At 44.4% G+C, this 22265-nt stretch overlaps 1 protein-coding gene across 2 annotated transcripts in view; it reads right to left on the bottom strand.

Annotated features, from left to right (window-relative positions):
* The window catches only part of SOBP (sine oculis binding protein homolog), a 159246-nt gene that overhangs the window by 7731 nt on the left and 129250 nt on the right, over positions 1–22265 (bottom strand). For both annotated transcript variants that reach the window (XM_029223990.1, XM_029223991.1), the window contains one exon: positions 10954–12894. In XM_029223990.1, the coding sequence (XP_029079823.1) occupies positions 10957–12894 (1938 nt within the window). In that variant the 3' untranslated portion in view covers positions 10954–10956. The remainder of the gene's footprint in view (positions 1–10953; positions 12895–22265) is intronic.

Here is a 22265-nt window from a genome sequence, read left to right as displayed (position 1 = left end):
AGATGAGGACTCAGGTTCTAATCCTGGCTGCGCCACTCTGTGACCTTGAGCGTTTACTCTGTTTGTCCCAGTCCCTACTTATAAAAGTGGAACCAGACATCTTAGGAGAATTTCTGGAATCATTTCCCTAACCTCCGAGGTTGACAGCATCGAAATGTTTCATTACCTCCCGTTACACGTTGAGGGAAGACGTTCTGGGCTGCAGGGGCTACGATTACAATTCTTATAATGAGCACCTAGTATATATATGCCAGGTGGGCATTTTACTTCTGTTATTTACACTGGAGCCTGATAACGCTATGAAGTATGGGTTATTATCTTCATTTTTTTGTATATAAGACATGCTCGGTGGTTTTGCAGGGAGATTCTGTAGCCAGGCTGCCCGTCAGATCCCAGCACTGCCATTTACTGGCCAGTGACTCTGGGTAGGATATTCAACCACTCTGTGCCTCAGTTTCTTCATCTATAAAATGGGTTTAATAATGGTACCCCAGAGGGTTGTTGTGGGCATGTAACATCTGGAACACTGCTTACATATAGAAAGTGCTCAATAAACATTAGCCGTTACAATTATTAAATGAGAAAAGGTAGGCATAAAGAGGTTATAAAACTGGTCCAAACTCACAGCTGGTTTTCAGATCCAAGCAGACCTCACTCCAGCCCTGGACTCCTCTCCCAGGCATTGTAGCCTAATAGGACAGTAACTCCATTTCCTGGGCACCTCTACCTATGTTTTCTTATCTGCTCCTCCCAGCAGTGTTATGACCTCGAGACTGAGGCTTGGGGAGGTAAAGTCGCTTCCTCCTTCGCTTACTAATTGGCTCTGCTGGGATTTGAACCCAGGCTGGCCCAACCCCAAAGCAGAAGTCTGTATCTACTAAGCCACACAGCTGCCTTCCTTCACTACCAGGAGCCCACTGTCACCACATGTGGAAGCTTCAGAAGATGTACGACCTGGGAAGTTAAAAAAGATAAAAGATAAAAGGACATTTCCAAAAGTTGCCACACCCCTTTAAACGTGCCTGCCAGCCGTGGGAGGATCTGATTCAGCTTCTGTGAAGATCTCTGAAGGTGTCTGAGGTTGAGCAAAGCCACGCAAGCCTTGTGGCTGCTCTTCATTCCAGGGACCGAGCTTTGGGCATCACTAGGGCCACCGACCAGGCTCCACGTCCATCCTTAGGGAAGTCCTCTGCTAGGAGAGCCGCTGCCTGCCTTGTGCACCCATTGGGCGACCGACGGCCTGCACCACGCCCTGCCCCACTGGCCTAAGGCTCAGAGCAGCTGGGCAGTCAGAAGGGTGGAGCCCCTATTTCCACGGCAACCTGGGGCCCGGCCAGCATCCCCCTTGACTGAACTTTGGAATGTTGTGAGGTTTCCTTCCACTGTGTGCTATGAAACCTCTTAGGTCTGCTCTGGGCACAAAGAAAAGAGCTCATCCTCCCCTTGCATTGCCACAATGGCTTTACATGCGTAAAACATAGATGTGGCAGCTCTTGCGGCTCACACTGCAGCGATAACATCCCGCAGTGTTTAGAATCCACTGCTGGTAACGAGCCTGTCATCAGAATTCAATGATCAGCTCAGCGATGCTAGTCTTTCTCTTGCTTCCTTTTCAGTGCACAAACAGCTGCTGAAGTAATTTTCCTCAAACACAGATTTCCTCCTGTCACTCCTCTGCTCGAGGTCGTGGTGACACTGCCTAACGTACAGAGTACAAGTGCCACAACCTCTGGCTCCACTGCCCACCTGCTCTCCTCCAGCCTCCACCCCCCTCCGTCTGCAGCCAAGCCCTTCACTCCAGCCGAGCGAAGGGCAAGGTCATCCCTCACGCGACTTCCTCTTCTCCGCACCTGCGGCTCTTGCCATCCTACTGCCCCTTTTATTCCTCCACTCCCGACTGCAAGTTCAAGGCTCTCCCCAGTTTTAGAAGCTAACTCCAAACTCACCTGCTGTATGGAACCCTAACCTGGTAACTCCATTAACTAGACCTCTCCTGACACTCTTCTCGTTCATTCACTCAATAAATACTCATGTGCCCATCCTGCCAGCCCCAAGCTAGGTAATCAGTTACAACAATGTGTGAACTGCCCCCGTTCACACCAAAGCCCTCACCAAAGCCCCCTGTCTACAGTGTCATATCTGTTTGCAGGTCCTGCATAATGCTTGTAATAGTGGCCTTGGTTATTTCTTGCCTCAGGTTATTAGCTCCTCAAAACAAGTCTAATAAGACTCCTGCCACTGCCTCTCCCACTTTTTTTTCTTTTCCCTCCCTCCCTCCCTCCCTCCTTCCTTCCTTCCTTTCTTTCTTCCTTCCATCTCTTAATAACAGTGTCCCTGCATGGAGTCAGTATTCAATACAGTTAGTTGAAAATGGATATGTTTTCCCCTCTAGGGAAATAAATGAAGACTATCTTTGAACCATAAATGAGTGAAAGGGGACTGCCTCCCTCTGTTCGGATATGATTAAGAGTTTATTAACTTTCATGGGTCGTAATATATTAATTAAGTATAAATTAACCATTCTAAATATAAGGTTTTTTTTTTAAAAGTTACTATCCCTGTGCATCACACACACACACACACACACACACACACACACACACACACACACACACAGCTGAGACACAGAACAAGTTGATCGGAGTATCAGACAGTGGGAAGTGCTATCAAAATCAGAACCCTGAACGAGTGACCACTCAGCTTCATTTGCAAGGTCATAAGGTTTTTCCACAAAAAATTTTTCATAGTTTTTCAACTAGTATTTGGGATTCAAGTTGTTCAGACCTTGGTGGATATGAAAATAGACCTTCAGTCCCATGTTTACGATGTCACCGTATTAAATGAGAGGAATGGAGGGACCTGGATATATTTTTGGTTTGGCAAATTGTAAAACTATTTTTTTCAAACATTTGGGGTTTGGCTAAAACCAAAACTTATTTTGCCAAGCACTTTGGCCTTAATTTTTAAACCCATGTGTATTTTAAAAGAAATTCAATCTATATGTTTCTGACTCATTTACACTTAACTCATGAAAATGCTGTTTGGTAAGAGCTATTAGATGTCCAAGCAAGTTTATGAGCCCTTTTAAGCCTTCTTTTCCCCGTTCTTGCCAGAAAGTTGTATTTTGCCAGCCATAAAGAGTGTGAGCCCCAGAGGCCTGTGGTCAGTTTGAAATTTATAACCTCTGAAGCTTAAATGGATTCTGACTTGGAAAAAGGTTTTTTTCGCTCTCCTCTTTTTCATATTAAGTGCTCAAACAGGCTACTTATGATAAAGATGGGATCCTATGTGTCAGTTTCCAAGATGGCTGAGGGTGAATAGTGAAGAATTCAATCTAACCACCAATAAACTGCCTCTAAGATATTTTGGAGGAACAATACGACACTTTAAGTTCCTCTGGACACAGATCCAACACTCTAGTGGAAAGTTTTACTAATTACTCTTAGGATAAGAAAAAGAGGTAGGAATCAACATGATTCAAGTTGAACATTTTACCTTTGGGGGACTTGGTAATTCTTTAAAAAATCACAGACAACCAATCCTGTTTATGACTTTTTATACATTTAAAAAATAAGCTGAATCTACTAAAAACAACATTTGAATTAAAACCAGAAAAGCAGGAAGAACGTGCATGCATGCTGCAGTGACTTCACCCTGTATCTGCTGGATGCTCAGATGATGCTCAGATACCACTCAATTATAGTATTCTAGTGGGAGAAAGCTTTTGGATAAAGTACTTAAAAATGGCTTATAAATATTTAAAGTATAAGCATCTAACAAATCGTAATGACAAAGTTTTACATTTAACCACATGTGCTCCAAATATCTTGAAATTACTCTAAATATGGGTTTAAAATATCAAAAGGGCTTGTTGATGGGATGCAGAACTTTGCAAAGAAACTTAAACCTGATCATTCTTGCTCTCACAACACCCAATAGGCACAATTTTTAAAGTGTGCGTGTATAGATTTCCTTAGAAAAAGATAATGCTACGGTCTGAATTTCCAAAACAAGAGTTGAAGGATGAAATATAGGGTTTCCCCTTCTCTCACCAAATGCAACTTAGCCACTTTGCTTCTAGATAATTTGTTATTGTAGGTTGGCTCAAATTTAAGACAGTAACATCTTAGAAACAGTTGGAGAACGAAGCCAGCTGCAAGGAGGATATCATTACAAATTGAGACACATGTTATATGGGAATACCATTCATTTTCAATACCAAAAACATGTCTGGGGAAATAAGCCATGCAAATGAGGGAGAGATATGCTTTTTAATTGCATTTTTTGGACATTAGGTCAATGTTTCATATCCAACGGGTCCATAATGTATGTTTCTCCCTTCTGTTCTTCTGTCGCATTCTTACTTCCCTTTTTACCCAAAACAAAACACAGCTTGCTATCGAAGAAAGACAACAAAGCAGAGGTTCAAAGGGGGAACTGATGAGACAGCCAGCGTTGCAGCCAACTGTCTGGATGGAATGAGGCCGGGGAGTGCCGGACAGCTTTGATTGACCCAGTCCTGACCCCACGCCCACGTGGAAAGGCAGTTCTGCTCTCGTGTTCCCTTCTCTCTATTCAGACTTGTGTGTTTGGTAAAATTGCACAAGCATGTTGTTGCTTATGGCCACAGCTCAGTCCTAGGCTCCGGACGCGCAGGCTCAGCGGCCATGGGTCACGGGCCCAGCCGCTCCGCGGCATGTGGGATCCTCCCGGACCAGGGCACGAACCCGCGTCCCCTGCATCGGCAGGCGGACTCTCAACCACTGCGCCACCAGGGATAGCCCCACTCAGGAGCTTTCTAAAGCACAAAAGATGCTTTAAAAGTTTTGTTCTCATTGTTCTTTGCTTTTGCTCTGGTCATTTTCACTAGAGTCTTTTAAATGACCCCCTTGAAATAATTTGTGTGTGTGCATTTCCCCTCCTTGCTGATGGCTGCACATTCTCAATCCTGACCCCACCCTACTTTTTTCTCAAGCAGAATGCTGTGGAAATCTGTAAATCTAGAGAAGAGCTCTCCATGGTTAGTATTGCAAGCTGGCATCTGAGACGGCATTTACTCCTTTTCCTTGAGAATGGGACCCTGGTAGATGATGCCAGTGCTAAGTTGTTTATCTTTTAAACTAATTTATTTGTTTCTCTGAAATGAATTCCTTTTATGTTTTTGAGGCATTTGTAAAAAAAAAAAGTTTACACATGCAGAATGCATTGCCTTAACATGCATCCATGTATAGTTAAACCAGCAACTGAAGGATACAAAATAATTCTGGGTGGGATAGGGTGAAGGAAAACAGAATGGCCACCCTCCGTCCCTTTGACACAATCTCTTCAACAAGAGAGTCTGGAAAAGGCAGCGTGTTGGTGGTGGATGGTGTTCTACTACATGAGGTAAGTGTTCCAGGTACAGTGCATTTTGGTCCTCAAACACCTCTGCCCCTCTGTGATGCTTGTCTGCATGAAGGTAGGTGTAAATGATTGAACCAGGATGCCCAGGAAGTCGCTCGAGCCAGCAAGGGAGTGATTCATTGGAAACCAGACAGGGAGCTTATTTCTAGTGCCCTTCTGGGCAATGCCTTGTTAGTAGCTGGTTGAATGCTTTCACCTTTCCAAGCACACCCTCTCCAGGTGAAGAAGCATGCTAGGGAGCTAGGGGGCTTGGTAGCGCTCCAAGACACGGCCATGCCAATGCGCTGGTGTTTACTGATCTGTCCACTTCTCCGACTCAAGCCATTCTCCTCCCTTGGCCTCAACAGCAGGGTAGAAGGTTTTCCACTGAAGGACAGCATCTGCCTATACAGCACAAACTTTGAAAGTCCAAGTGCTGGGCAAGTGTCTAGCTTGTTTCTTTCCTTGCTTCCCCTTTCTTCTTTCCCATAGGCACTCACAAGTTATAGTAACTTGAAGAAAAAGTTGCATTTTGTCACTAAGGCAATCTTATTGAGGCAAGGGTCCTTCTGCTCAGGTATTGCTTGGTGATAATATAAAATAATCTTTCAGAGATGTAAGGCACACTTTTCCTGTAGCCAAAATCTATGGACTGCTCCTCCCAAGAAAACACCTCTGTGCACAAGCACATAAAACTTTCCACAAAATTCCAGAGGGAACAGCTGAAGGCTATGCATGGACAAGTCTATGGAGACCAGCTCCGGGGAGCTGACACACAGATCGGGAGGTCTGTAGATCAGGGCCAGGACTCGCGCTGCACTGCCTGACCCTGAGGATCGTCGCTAAAGCTCAGGCACTAAGCACTTCTCTTCCCTCACCCTAGCCCCAGCCCTGCTGAAGATGGAAGGCTATGGCTACATCTGAAAGAACTAAATACCCGGTCACATATGTCATTTCCTATCCCATCATAATCTGACTGAAATAATATCTAAAGCCAGGTGCCTGCACATTAAAACCCTCCTTCAACCCCCTTGTCCTAAAGGTTAAAAGAGACCTGGCAACACTGAACGAGATGTGTCTAAGGCCAACCTCGACACTGTTCATCCAGAAAATTCTCCTCTATGAGTCTCAAATGATCACAGCAAGCACTCTCTCAGGTCCTCACCACTCACACGTGCGCATGACGCAGACCTGGCCATTCCTCACTGCTGGCTCTTTGAATAACCTATACCTAGAGCTGGGCAGCCATCTGCATCCTGACAGACGGGCAGAACTTGAACATCAGGGATTACGTCACCAATGAACGTTTCCAATAACCAAGTATTAGAACATTAAAAATCTCAAGTCTGGCAGAGGATCTGAGCACACCCTACTTGTACTGATTTCCTCCTCTCAGTCACAGTTTTTCCTCTTTTCCTTGCTTTCGTAGTCGGCACCCACAATCACATTTCAACTGCATGGACTTGACTTTGCAGGCAGCCAATCCTCTCAAACTTCTCAGCTGGAGAAACCAAACTGGCAAAAAGTTACCTGCCACCTCCACCCTTGCGGCTTTCCTAATGAGGCGAGTCCCCTGCCCCCTTCTTGAAATAGTCCTTTCTGGGATTGTGGCTCCGTGGCCAGACTAATAGTTAAACTCTAAACTCCAAAAAGTCAAAACTACAGCCCCCCTTCTTCAGCTCTTCCAGAGAAAACAAAAAGTGGAAGGAACTCTTGCTGCTGAGGCTAGGGGAGCATCTCAGAATGGGGGCCGGGGACAAGACTCTTGGATTTTCTTTCTGGTTTTAAAAACACATAAGAAATTTGGGAGTCACAAAGGTGGGAAGTTCTTGGTCTTGCTGCTCCTTGGGAATGGAAAAAGTGAGGGTGAAAGGGTTACTCATGGTACACATTTTTTCCATTGATTATTTTACTTAAAGAGAAGATGTCATTTCCCTGGAAAATCAAGGAGGGGGGGGATATTTTCTTTTGAATATCTTCAAACATTTGCAAATGGTTACTCTGAACTCCCCAATGTACCATAAACAAGTGTAAACTGTAGAAATTCAGAAAATGTACAAATACAAACAGCTATCCCCCAAGCTCAAAGGCAAAGACAAAGAAAGGGGTATTCCATTTATAAATGGAATTCTTTGTGGAGAGAACAGTTTGGGAAATGTTTATACATTGTTTCCCTTATTATTTGGGGGGATTTTTTTTTTCAGCTTACAGAAGCATCTTAAAAGTTGAAGATAAAAGGAAGTTTGCAACCTTTTAAAATCGTCGACTAAACTTAATTGGTTCTGCATCTAGGAAAATATCTGCTCATTTAAATCACTTGTAATCATATCAACAAACCAGAATGCATAAAGTCAGGTAACTGGGAACAGAATAACTTCAAAATGGAAAAAAAAACAAACCCTGTGATTTGCCAAGAACTAGCAAAAATGATGACTTCTTTGAAGGTAACTGTAGCTGCCTGGATTACTGATTTCAAGACACAGTCTGCTCTGAATCTATTTTAAATGATTTTTAAAAATAGTAATACAGTATGAAAATGGTGGGCATAGTGAAAATGAAGAACCCAGACGAAAGTTACTGACAATGAGTCACCAACAAGCACAAGGAGAAATCACTCACCTGCGCCTCATCCACCACAACTCAGCCCAGGTTTGGTTTTGTTTTTTTAGTGCTTTCCCCTTTGGCTTTAACTTGTCACCAAACAGTGTTCACTGTCAGGGCACAAAAGCCATGCAGTTCTTTACTTAACAGATGCATTTCCAGTTTCCGTAACCATATGCATAGGCTGGGTTTCTGAAGGCATAGAAGAAAAACAGCACCACGTATGCACAGAAAATCAGGAAGGGTCAGAGAATGTGAGTGAATTACGGCAGGTTGAGACTGTGCTGTGAGCTGACACGGAACTACAGAGGGCAAGAGGCAATGCGATTTAGTAGAGCAGAGGCGTTCTTCCCCCACCTTAAATCACTCGCCTTGTCACCCCACTGTAGCTGGCAAAGCCTGAGAGTCTCTGGCTTTAGAGAAAAGCTGTAATTTCTTGCGGGACCCATCATAAAAAGAATTTTCCAATCTCAGGGGGATATGGGCAATTTCATCATTGCATCTTCTGAAAATGACTGAAGCCAGGTTAATATTTTTAGTAACGACTCTGGTCCACATACAAGACCCTAGCCTGACTCTTTATTCAGAAACATATATCATCCAAATAGCCATCATATATTTAATGCTTTTATATTCTTTTGACCCTATACTACTTATGGACTAGTGACACTTTTCCTGACCTGGTCACTTCTCACTTTAGCAATGGTAGTAAAATCTTTCACCCTCTCGTTCTTCCTTTAATGTCATTTGAATGAGTGACACTAGAATGTGTTTAAAATTACAATTCCTGATGCTTTTCTGGCTTTCTAAAGGCCATCACTTTTTTTTGTCCCACATCTTCCCATTACTTACTGCTTTGTCAACCAGATTAAATTACTCTGGTAGAGAAATCGGGGGCATTTTCAATTGAGGTGACTATGAGAAGGCTGAGACTGTCTTTGGAGAGCAGAACTTGCAGATATAAAATCCAGGATTGGTGAACTGATTTTTAGTATTCTGCTCCTACTGGCAAAGCCATCAGTGGAAAAGGAAGACTCAGACTATGGTGGCTGAGAAACCCTTCTCACACCACCCAGTAAGGCCCCTTTCACTGGCTCTGAGCTTCCCAAGCAAACTCCTGGCTATAAGTGAGGTAGGTGCCCATGTAAATATGCTGACTTAGAGACAATGGTTTGGACACACCACATCAAGTGTTCTGGTCCACATCTATATTTCCTACCGTGGAGTAATGGGTTGGTATTCTAGGTTTTTCATTGTTGTTGCTGAAAAAAAAAACTGAGCACGCTAAAAACAAACAAACAAACACCATCTAAACACTTAGAGAAGTTGGTAGGTAGGCTTGGTTTTTGTCTAGGAACTTTCCCCCAAGACAACTGAGGTGGATAAAAGAATTTTATCAAGTAGGGTAATAAAGGGACCAATTAACCTATTCTCCTACAGTGGTTCAAAGAAAATGTAGCCCTGGAGTCAGACAGCCTACATTTGAATCTCAATGCTGCTTATTAACTTGGTAATCTTGGGCAAGTTACTTAATTTCTATGTCTTAGTTTCCTCATGGGTAAAATGAAGACAATTAACAATTGCCAAATGGATCCTGACCCAAATAAATACTACTGAAAACCACTTAGAGAAGGACCTGCACATACCAACGTGAGCAACTCTTCTTCCTAGAAGGTCCACTTCTCCTACCCAGGCCTCCTTCCTCCCCGGTGTACATTTCCACCAGACTATAAGTGCCTTGAGGGCAGGCACTGCACCATATTTACCTTTGTAACCCCCAACTCCCAGAAAGAGCTGTGCATAAGTTATGTGCTCTGTAAATATTCATTTCCCTTCCTTTCCTCTCCATAAATAGTTGATAAACTTCAGCAGAACATTAGCCTGTTTGCTGTCCTTTTGGACAGAGAGCACTCAGGCTCTGGATCCAGCAGGCCTGAGTTGAATACTGGTTCCCTCACTTACCAGCTCTGATGTGGGTAACATCTCCAAGCCTTATTTTCCTCCTTGGTAAGACGCAGACGATGCTTATTCCACCAGGATTGTTGGGAGGATCAAACAAATGAGGCCACATCTGGCTACAGTGGGCAGCCATGCAGGCTAGTTTCCCTCCCCCTTACTGAAATTCTGGACTCGTTATTTATGGTTCACTTGGTATTAAGCAGGATTCCGGACCCTCCCCTGCCAGAGGTCAGAGATGTGTGTTCTCACCCACTTCGGTGATGTTGCCCTTTTCCCTGTCAAAGCCTCCCACTGCCTGGAGAGGTGAGCACCTCACCCACTGAGCTGATGAGCCCCAAAAGGGGAGAAAGCAAAGCTGGTCAGTGATGCTTGAGGCCCACCCCGGGAAATGCTGGTTGGTGACAAATGAAGGAAGAGACCCCGTGAACACGAGCTGCTCCAACACCCTACCAGGCAAATGGGGCTTCGTGGCCTGGGTTCAGTTGGCATAGCATGTAAGAAGGTTAGATTTTATTCTCATCGTGCAAATGGAATCCCCTGGTTATTGAGAGCATTTGGTGAATTAGGACATTCTGCCAGTGACTCTACCAGCTCCAAGAAGTGGCTCAGCTTGCCTTTTAGCACAGTCCTGTAACCTCATGACTGAACATTTACTGGTCCCAAGTAATCTCTCCTTCCTCCCCACATCCTCTTCTACTTACAGGGATGAGCCTAATAATAAAAGTGTAATTAGTAGATAGTGTTTCAATGCAGGTTCAAGAATTGGCTTTATCCTTAAGTAAGTGACCCTGGGCATGGCACTTACATGCTGTGAGTCAGTTTCCTCATCTGTAAAATGGGAATGATGTTGGATCAAGATGATGAAAGTGTGTGACCACACAAGGTGTACTGTAAAACACGTAAGGTAAAACCATGATTATCAATACAACTCTCTCGCGCGCCTCTGCCCTGCAAGAAGTAAGGAGGGGTGCACTGACTCGTGTGGAGAAAAGCCCCAGTGTACATACAAACCTTTTACTTATTCTGATTTCTAATTCGGAGGCACCTCCTTTTGAGCGGAGGCTCCAGGTCCTCGGGCCCGGCGCTGAGCATGGGCGAGGAGATGATGCACGGCGCCATGGCAGTCTTCTCCGCGGGTTTTGGCACAGGCTGGATCACGCAGCCCGTCTTGGGCAGCATACGCAGAGCATACGCGTGGTCCTCGTCCGCGGGGTTATTAAGGTTCGGGTCTGACTTGTCGCCTCCCGCCAGGGCCTCCTCCCCCATCAGCTTTTTGGCCCCCTCCCCATCCAGGTGGCAGTTGGAAGCACAGTTGTTCTCTTTGACGGACTCCAGCTCGCTCACCGCGGGCTCCTCCGGCGACAGCAGCTTCTTGGGGGGCGCGGGAGGCGGCGGCGGCTGGGGCTGCTCAGGCGGCGGCTCCGCGCCCTTGGCGCCCTCGGCGGCGCCGCCGCGCGTGCCGTTCACAATGACATTGCAGGCCGCGGCGGCCTCGGGGCCCGCGGGCGCGCCAGGGCCCGGGTCGCCGGCGGCGGGCGGGCTGCAGTGGCCATCCCTGCAGCCGCCGCAGGTCCTGCGCTCCGCGGCGCCCGGCTCGCGCTCCGCCTTGATGTGCGCGTGCAGCGCGCGGTGGATCACGTTGTGCAGCCGGGCCCGGTGGCCCACGGTCAGGTCGATGACGCCGTCCTGCGGGCCCTGCAGCACGCCGGGGAAGCCGAGCTGGCCGCCCGCGCCCGGGGGGCTGCCGGCGCGCCGCGTCAGGTCCACCACCTCGCTCCGGCCGTGCTCCGCGGGCGCCAAGCTCAGGGCCTGGCCGGAGCAGCCGGGCGGTGAGTCCGCGGACTTGGACGAGCCCTGCTTGGAGTCCCGGGGGGACAGGGAGTGTCCGCCAGGCTTGCCTCCTGCTGCCGAGGAGTCGCCGGGGGCGCTCGGAATGAAGTTCTCCCCGTTGCTGGAAAATCCGTTGGGGGGTTTGGAATCATTGATGTGAGGGATGGGAATAGGGATGGGGATGGGCACGGGCAGGGGCACGATCACGGGGTATGGCACGAGCAAGGTGGGGGGCGGCACCAGCGGGGCGAGCGACGGCAGCCCGAAATTCATCATCTGGGGCACGGGCATCGGGCCATTTGGCATCATGCTCACTGGCGGGAAGGGGAGACTCGGCAAGGGCGCGCCCGGAGGTGGCGGGGGTAGCAGACCCGGAGGGTTCCCGGGCATGGTCGGGGTGCTCGGGGGGTGGATATGGGGCGACAGCATGGGCCGGTGCATGGGACTGGAGGTGGGGCCCAGGTTCCTGGGGCCGCCGGGTGGGGGCCCGATGCCGGGGAGCATGGGGTTGGAGAGAGGGCTGTTAGGGTTGGAGGCGTGGTGCGGCGGTCCGCGAATGAAGGGCGGGCGGATCTGCTGCATGATCTGCTGTTCCATGAAGATGGGCAGCGGTACCGGGCCGCGGTTGGTCATCACCATGGGAGGGCTGCGAGGCGGGACGCCGAGGGGAGGCCCGATGCTAGCAGGTGGCTGGACGGAGACAGGAGGGATGTTTGGAGTCTCGCTAATGGGCATGGACTTGGGCACTGGCGTAGGGATTTTAGTAACAGAGCAGTTGGCAGTGTCAGATGGAGAGACGGTGGTGGACACCGATGGGCCAGGGCCCTGGCTTTGGCCAGCTGCAGCCGCCGGGGAGGGGGCCTTCCTGCGAGCATCTGTTAGAGGGATATTCCAAGAGTCTGGAGTGAGCAGCTGCACCCCCGTGCCTTCTGCTTTATTTTCCATGGGAGGGTGTAATGTACTGCACAGCCCAGCTGGAAGACTGGCCTGTGTCTCTTTGTAGAAAATGTCCATTTTGTACTGATTGAGACATTTTGCACTGCAGAACTGAAGCCTTCTTTCCCCGTCCCCAAAATCCAGGTATTCTTTTGTGTGTCTTATGTGCTTACACCAGTCACATACCTACAACACAGTAATAAAGAAGAAAAAAGTAAGGTAAACAATTTCCTTTGGTAGATAGCGTTTCATGTTTTACATGAAGGTTCTTTCAAACTTTATCATAATTTTTCAAACAGGCGGAAGTGTTTCCTTCTAAAAGGTACAATTCTTAAATGTTTGTAAAACAATTTCTCTTTGGAAGCCAGAATTGCTTTATAAATATGAACTCTTCAGAATAGCAATTACTACCATCTCCTATTTTAAAAAAAGAAAAAGAAACTGTGTTATCCCATTTAAGCATGACTTTAAGGTAGATCTAACAAAAAAAAAGAGTACATATACCTGCCCACATAGTTTCACTGGTCAAAGAGGCTCATTGTACATGCAAATCTAAATAGTTTTGGTGAGAAGAATTCTCCAGAAAGTTCAGTGGACTTTGAAATATAGACCCTTAAAATTCTCCTCATGCAAAGTCACTTTACACTATTGACTGTTGGATAATGCAGTTGGAAGGGGTGTGCTGTGTTAACCAATAACACATAGCACTGAACATCATTATGTCTGGCTTCCAAGGGGAAACTTGGAATTAGTCATGAAGTCTGTGTGAGGTTTAGCTATTCCCAACCTGTGATGTTGCAGCAAGCTAGAATTATTTTTTGAGCTGTTTGCCCACTCTCTCTCAGTAGTCAGAATTTTTGGTGACATTTCTTGGCAGGCAGTCTTATTTAACAACTTTTCAAACACCAAGAGAACGTTTTCCAAAAGTTTTTATGGCTTTTCCCCCCTTCAGATCTACTCCTGGCAAAAGAGAGACATCACCAAATTTATTTTAAAGTTGGGCTGCAGAACTAATTAAAGGCTGAGCGCTTTTCCCAACTGGAAATCACTAGACATCAAAGTTCAAAAAATAGTCATTCTCGGCTTCAGAACCCATTACTTTGGAGAAATTATTGTGATTTCATTAACACATTAATTTTGTAACACCATCAGCTCTCACAGATGGTGAAGACATGATCTACAATTCAAATACGACTCTTGTTTGCACAAATGTCTTTCCTTCATATGGCATTTTAAACAAGAATTAATACGAGTAATCTTGCCATAGCTATAAACAGATAAACAGATGTCAAAATTTTCAATGGTTCTTTCAGTGCCTTACTTTTTTGACTGAACATTACATACACAATCTTTTTTTCTTTTTCTTTCTTTCTTTCTTTTTTTTTTTTTGGTCATTTCCTCAGCACTCAAGCCATACAGCAACAGAGGAAGAATTCTGAAACACAATGCGATGGTGAGTTCATTGAATTTGCTTCTCTCTTCAGTAAAGCCCTGGTTCCAATATTGCTCTAAATGGAACCTGTTTTTGTTGAGGAGAGAGTCTGTTGTTCTGTTGCTGGTGCACGTTGCTTTTTTAACTATGGTAAACTGATAGCATTAAAAGATGATAAATTTTAATAATGATTGGTCACATAAACAATGCAAAAACAACATATGCTGGGCATTTGATTACTCATCTCATTGAACTCTCAGCTTTCCTAGACTGTAAACAGTGGTGGCATGCTAGTATGTGATTGTGAGTATACACACTCGTGGCAGATGTAAGTCTGTTTGTGTAAATCCACTCTTTTCCTTTGCACTTTTTTTCCCACTGATATCTGCAGGTGATATACTTGATGGTGTGAGATTGAATGACAAATACTTATTGGCACACATTAGCTTTTTGTTTAGTCTCATATGAAAATACCCTTTCAAAATGCTTGTTGCAAAAAAAATAAAATCAATGCTAAGATACTCCTGTGTTTCACTACAGTGTTTCAAGTTTCTCCAGAATTAAGAGGTTTGGTTTTTTTTCATAGTTGAGATGTCTAGTTTACAAATAAGCACAGAATTGCCTCTGATGAGAAGAGACACACAGAATCTATCAGACTCTCAAAATTCTCATCTAGATAAAGGTTAAAGAAACTAGTAGTGAAAACTTGATGCATGTAAGTTATTATTTTTAAAACCTGATCATTTTTAAAAAGTTAATGTATAATGACATGACATTTAAATTCCAATATGAAATAAAGCCACCTGATTCTGTTTCAATGTTAGGCATCCATAGCCTAAAATGTAAACTTTTAAGCTTGAAGTGAAGGATCAAATATAGCCTCTTTAATTATGAACTAAAAAAAATTATCAATGAATTAAGCTAATTTAAAAAAATACCAAATTTTCTGGCATATTTCTTTTGGATCGTATTTTTTAACCATAAGGGGAAAGAGTTTTCTGAAATCCTTAATTGGTCTTCAAATTGCCAGATTGAATTATTTGCCTCCAGAGGATTCCTCTGTTTCCTCAAGCTAAATAAATATTTTCAAGTAGAGTCACAAAAAGTAATCTAAATATAACTTAAATGTTCTCCCTTCACTTCCTTCACTTTCAGTAATTCATTGACGAATAAGGAATGCTCACAGATCTATCCCAATTATCCAATGAGAATTCTCCACCATATTTTATCTATTTCACATAAAAAGAATTACAGACATCAAAGTTCAAAGCAAATTCTATTTCATCAAATTTTCCAGTTAAAGCAAAAGCCTAATGGTTACCCTACTTGATTTTCTGCAGCATCCCACAGTGTTTAGGTAATAGTGTGACAGTTTCTGACAATCTCATTTTGGGTAAGGAGTGTGAATGTGCGTGTCTCCTTGTCTTGTTACATTTCAATTCCGAACACTAGTCTAAAAATACAATAAGGCAATCTTTCTGATGAAGCAAAAAATTATTTGGGAAAAAAACTGTCACTTAAGAAATAATGAATCATGTCTGTCTTACAGGACACATCGTCTAAGATTAGGTCAATGAATTTATGGCACAAATGGCTGTATCATGTGAAACAATAAAATGCAGCACATCATTCATTCTATATCTAACTAATACACTTCTAGTAATTAAAGATTTCATCATAACAGCCTGAGCTGATTACTTAAGATGTGGTAGTTAGGTGAAAATATATACTGTAGATATTTCTCTTTAATAAAAGAACATTTGCATATCCATGAAATACACAGCATGTGTCTCATAAACTATGGTTTTTCTGAACTGTGGTGTTATGGGGTATTCTTCCCATCTTTTTTCCACAGACGGCTTTAATTTTTTTTAAACTTTTTGAGGCATTATTTTTTCCCTCATTATGCCAAGAAGTACCAAAATTCCTTCAGATATTTTAGAAGATAAAGACTAAGAAGTGCAGAGCTCAACTCACTGGGCTCTGGAATGATTTCCCCCTAATTCCACCCGGCTTTGTTTCTGTTGGAATCTGGCCTCTTTGGTTCCACTTCTCTCCCTAACAGGTCCCAGATTGGACGGAGCTGAGGCTGAAGCTGTTTAACGATGGCAATCTGGGGACCAAACAATCAGCTAATGCGAGGCTATTGAGCGAGACAGCTGAAATGCTTCGTATCACAAATACATAATGTATCACCGGGAAGACAAAAAGATCACAAAGGAGATAAACAAATGCGTATTCCATTCAGCCCTATAACAGCAGTCCTCAAAAAGATTAAGTTTACCTTCCTGGGATGTGTCCAATTCTAAACAACAGAATGAACATTTCCTTTAGTCCATTTAGAGTATTTATATTTTGGTGGCTGACTGCCAGGGTAGTACTTATAAGCTCAGTGGCCTGATGGATTCACTCCTTTCCTGTGAAATAAATGTGGCAACCTACACCGCTAAACTGCTCAAAAGACACTGCCTCAGCAGAAATATCACTTGCTCTTGATATAAGAAAACTGAAAGGCAGGACTTCTGGTTCCTATAACTCTTTCCATCTTGTATTTCCCCTGGAAAGAAAGAAAGCTATTCATGTTGGCAACTGAGCCTTTATATAAACGTCCAAAGTCAAAGCCAAAGTATGCCATGAGGTTACCCACATGGGCACGATATATACACTCTGCTGGGCTTAGAAGAAGATTCAGGTGATCAGGGAGGGAGACAGGGTTCCTAATTAACACACATGAATCAGCTGTCAGCTGTGGGAGTGAACTTCATCCTTCAATGGAACCCATCCACCGCTGCCTTCTGAGTGGTAACCTGGCATCAGGCGATATTTCATTAAGAAACTCTTTTGCTGAAATCTTTCTTATCTGGGCAAAGGCATTTGCAGCAATGGAACAGTAAAAAACTATTAGCAATCTCTTGAATGCCATCAACAATCTGAAAAACAAAATCTTCGCATGCTCCTGACTTTTCACGAATACAGCACCCATGTAACAGCTCAGAAGTTGTAGCCCCTTAACCAAAATTGGAGCTTGCCATAAGAGGCTGGTTCTTTAGATCTTGGCCTGTTAAATATGGCATTGATCTTGCGATCCAGGTCAGCTCAAAAACTCATGAGCTCACCTAAGAGTGAAGCAAAGGAGGCTGGAGAGACATGGACAGGGGTGATCAGCGTTTTGAAGGGTTTGGGTCTGCCTTACCTATAGACAGTCACCTCATAGCATGAATTGAGGGACTCAGACTGATCCCACCTGAACACTTGCTTCCAGCTCGACCCTGCAGTCCCATGGCCCCAGCATCAACTGTTCCTTTGGGTTTAGACGCTGCCTCCATCAGGGTCCTAATTCGGTGCACTTGGGCACCAAAGGATGCTATAGAAATCACATCTGACTCGGAATCAGAAGATGTGGGTGTGAGTCAGGGCTCCATCATTCTCTCTTATGAAAATCTCAGCTTCAGTTTCTTCCTCTGTGAAAGGGAGCTAATATAGTAGTAGCAAGCAACACTGGTGTGCTGGGCCTAACAGTAACCTTGTTGCATAGAGAAGTTTTTCAGTTCCTAGCCTGCCTCCCTCGTGGTTGCTGATATCCCAGGAACATTCCATAGGTTTAAGTTCAGTTTAACTTAATAGGAGGGTGTTTTTCTGGCAGTGTGAGGAGGAAAAGGGAGGTTTTCATCTAGGCTTTCCTAGGAGTCTGCGTGTCTTTGAGACATGGACAAACACATGCTGAACCTCACAGACTCCAGCCCCCATCCTGCACCCTGCCATCCCAGGGGTGACAGAGGGACTGTCTGCAGTGACAAGGAGCCGGATGACAGGCCTATGGACATCCCAGCTGCCCACCATCCTGGGAAGGCTCTTTTCAGCTCCTGGGGAGCCCACTTTTTCCAAGGCCAGTCACTCTCTAATTCAGGTGAAAGCTTGATAAAGCAGCATGGCTGCTTGGAAATGAGTGTTAGAACCATTAAGATGAATAATTCCTCTTAGGCTCAACTGCTGTTTGAACATTGGAAGCCATAAACTGTACTATTCATGTTTTATTAAAAAACAGAGCTGATGAACGGTCTGCTTGACTCATTACATGGCAGAACTATCTTCCAAAGGAAGGGCCAGAAGCCACAGTATCACACGCCTTGAAGACAGGCTGACCCATGCCCGGCGTGGCAGAATGCGTGTGAGGGCGAGTCCCCACAGAGCGGTGCACCAAACTCTGATGGGGGACCGAGTTCACCATTCCAAGTTACCTTGCAAAGTTGGGTTACAGTGAAGGAAGGAAAAAGTTGACCTAGCCTTAGACGTGCACAGCTACACAGAAATCAGGAGTGGGATTTAGAATGAGCAAGTGCTGTTTTTTTTTTTTAGAGCCAATTCATGGAGAAGTTCATTTGCAAAATAAACTTTCTGCAGGTTTAGATTCCAATGTGATGATGTTTGCTACATGGTTCCTTTTGTTTAAGGGTCTTATTTGGTTTTTTGTTTTGTTTTGCAGTTTGGCTTTCTCTCTCTCTCTCTCTCTCTCTCTCTCTCTCTCTCTCTCTCTCCCCTCTCACATAGGATTTGGAACTCAAGGAGAGACTAACGAGCATCTTTGTTAGAATTGAACATCTCATTAGAAAGCTGCCCTGTAGGAACTTTATACCATGACTCAAGTACTACTTATAGGTTAAGCTGGATTTCAGAAACCTTGGGCCAGGTCACCAGGGTAGATCCTTCTCTTTCACACGTGCCATGAGCTCTGAAATGCAGAGCAGAGATGGGCTTGGTTTCCAGAATTTCAATGAGTGTTGACAAATGGCTCCTTACTGACCCAGGTCTCTGTTTCTACAGCCAAAGCAAGAGATGGTGTCCTGGACTGTATTCCATGACCGAGGCTCCATCCTCACAGCCAAACACATGATTCAGAAGAAGGTGACGTTTCCCTTTGTTCTGACATATTCGGTCGCCTAAGTGTATTAGTATATCATCACAAAACTCTCCACTTCATTTAAACTGGATAAATGCAGCTTACCTCTTCTTAACACAGGTCACCCAGACGGAAACTGAAAAATTCAAACATTGGAAAATCTGATCCACCTGATGCCAAATGTTTGCCTCTCTGTTTTCCAGTTCTGTGGCCGTGAAAGGCCACAGAAGTAGCCCAGGAGATCTCAGAGCAATGAAAGTTAGCCCTGAAGGATACCTCAGAGATCATCTAGTCCACTCCTCCAGCCTCCACCTCCTGGTGGGGCAGGTGCTTAACCACACTGAGCCACAGGTGCTCAGCTGTAAACTGAGATCATCCATAGTGACGCATTGCCCAGGAAACACGTGAGGAAGAAAGAACCAGCAAGTGATTGCAGACATGGAAAACGTGCCCCATAAAAGCAGAGAGCCATGTCCTACCCCATCCCCCATTGAAACGCTGCTGCCAGGCCCCGTGACTCGATTTTCTCTCCTTTTTATCAACTCCAGGTATTCTGTGACCTGCCTGAAAATTTTGCCATCTCATAATCCAATTTATTCATTCATTGAGGGCCCACCTTGTGTCAGGCACTGAGCTAGGAACCAGGGATAGGAGTTAAGTAAGATGCATCCCCTGCCCTCATAGAGCTTAGCATCTACAGCAGGAAACAGGAGGCCTGCACGGTTTTGTTTTGTTTTTACTGAATCATCTTTGCTTCAAACTGAAGCTTGAGAAAAACTGAGCTTCTATTTGTAATGCTTTTATTTTTTAAAAAATAAGTACTGAGCTGTGCTCAAGAAGGCACTGAACTGTGAAACAATGGGAAAGATTCAGCACCTGCCCTCGAGAAACTCAAAATCTGTCTATTAACAGTCATGGGAGAAATCTGCACGCACTTCCTCTCCCCAGATTTCTTCTAAATGCAACGAACAGTTTTTAACTAAAAAATAGTCTTAATATTCTACTCTTTCAATATCTAACTCCCCTTTGCTCTTCTAACCCTGTGACTCCTCTTTCTTCAAATGTATATCTGAATTTTTTTTCACATGTATATTTACGTTGCTTATTGTAACTCTCCTTGTTTTCAAAATAGATACCTGAATCTCTTTTCAAATGTGTCTTTGATCTCCTTTATCATTACTTGCTGTTTTCTAAATGCGTACTTGAATATTTGAAGTTTCATTATGTGTGACTGTAAGAGCCCACTCTGAAAAAACTGTAGGGAGGGACCTTGGGTTGCACCTGTGTATAAAGGGAGCGCCACCAAAGTGATGTGTTAAAAAGTGAAGTGTACTAATTATCTGGCTTCTTTTTATCTGTGGTCACTCACCTCATTTCTTCCTTCACACAGGCTTTTTAGAAAATGGCAAAAATGATATTTCAAAACACATGGCTTTAATTCCACAACACAGCTAATTGTACATCAATAATAGGACTTTTTGGAAGGACTGCTATTATTATCTGTGATATTTGAAACAGTCTCTTTTTTTCTAGGGATTTTATTTGAATCTGCCTCCCAGCCCCCTCATCCACACAGGCTGTGTCTTGGCATCAGCGATGAGAAGCAGCACTGAAATGCCATAGGACCAAGGCTGTGTGTGTGCAGGTGGTCCAGGTCAAGGGCACTGCTAGGCGGAATTCACGGCTCCTCTGGCAGTTCTGCTCCTCAGCTGCCTCTCTGGCTGCTTCTCAAAGGCTCGCAGCTGCTCCTAGTGACTCTCATTTATTTACCAACTATATAGTGATTGCTTGAAATCTGCCAGACACCTGGCAAAGGGCTTTACCTGCAATGCTTCATTCAATCCCCTTTTAGCAGTCTTGAACATTTCTGTGCTCCTGGGTTCCAGACTGAACCAGATCCTACCTGTGGATGCCAGGATTGCCCCACTTCAGCCCCTGGTGTCCATTGCTGCCCAGTCTTCAAATCTCTCCAGGACACTCCATCGAAAATTATGGCTTTTATTACAGTGCCTACTGGAAGCCCCAATTTGATGTAATAATAATAGATTACACGAGTTAACAATAGCTTGCATTATTTAAGCACTAGTAACCATGCTAAGCACGTTACGTGGATTACCTCTTTTAATCTCCACAAGTATCCTACCATATAGACAACTGGGGTTTAAATAACTTGTCCAAGATTCCCTATGCAGATACGAGATGGCAGATCCAGATTCTAACTTAGATGTGTGTGGCTTCAAAGCCCAGGCTGCCCCACTATCTCAAGGACTTTGGCATTTTCCTTTAAAACTACAGAAGTTTTACTGATGACTGACTAATACAGGCACACCTCCCTTGTTTGCACTTCTCAGATACTGTGTTTTTTACAAGTTGAAGGTTGGTGGCAACCCTACGTTGAACAAGTCTATCAGTGAGCAATGGTATTTGCTCACTTTGTGTCTCTGTGTCACATTGTGGTAATTCTCACAATATTTCTAACGTTTTCATCATTTTGTGTTTGTTATGGTGATCTGTCATCAGTGATTTTTGATGCTCCTCTTGCAAAAAGATTAAAGCTAGCATTTTTCAGCAATAAAGTATTTTTTAATTAAGGTATGTACATTACTTTAGACATAGTGCTACTGCACACTTAGACTACAGCATAGTTTAAACATAACTTTTATATGTAGTGGGAAACCAAAAAATTCATGTGACTCCCTTTACTAGGATATTTGCTTTTTTTCCCAGTGGCTTGAAACCAAATCCGTAATATCTCCGAGGTATGTCTGTATTTGATAATAGCTTTGTTTTGAAATTTCAGAATTACAGACATTTAGACCTCTAAGGAACTTCATGGGTCAAGCCCAACCTATCTCCCCCAGCAAACGTGGGTTTGCTTCTACACAGAAGGTCTTCTAGGTGCCCCTCATCTTCCTACGACAGGGAGACCATCCTGATCCATCCACACAGCCAAAGAGTGAATCCCACAAAGATGATCTTTCTAAAGAGGGTTGCAATATAGTGCAGAGTCCTGCGCAGCCTGGTTTGTTGTCGGACAGCTTTGAGTGTCAGAAAGTTTAACCATTCAATGTCCCTGTCACTTCCACCCATTGATAGTAGTTCTGTTCCCCAGGGTCTCTCAGCACAGGTCAACTCCTCTTCCAAAGCTCAGCCTTTCAAATACTTAAAAAGAGCCATCATATTTTCCCCAGATTTTTATTTTTAAACCTCCCCAGTTCCTGCACCCAT

Source organism: Monodon monoceros, unplaced genomic scaffold (assembly GCF_005190385.1).
Source record: "Monodon monoceros isolate NGI ecotype Baffin Bay Population unplaced genomic scaffold, NGI_Narwhal_1 Super_Scaffold_15, whole genome shotgun sequence".
In the NCBI taxonomy this organism is placed as follows: domain Eukaryota; kingdom Metazoa; phylum Chordata; class Mammalia; order Artiodactyla; family Monodontidae; genus Monodon; species Monodon monoceros.
The sequence above is the reverse complement of the archived record's forward strand: the minus strand, read 5'-3'. Positions and strand labels throughout refer to the sequence as shown.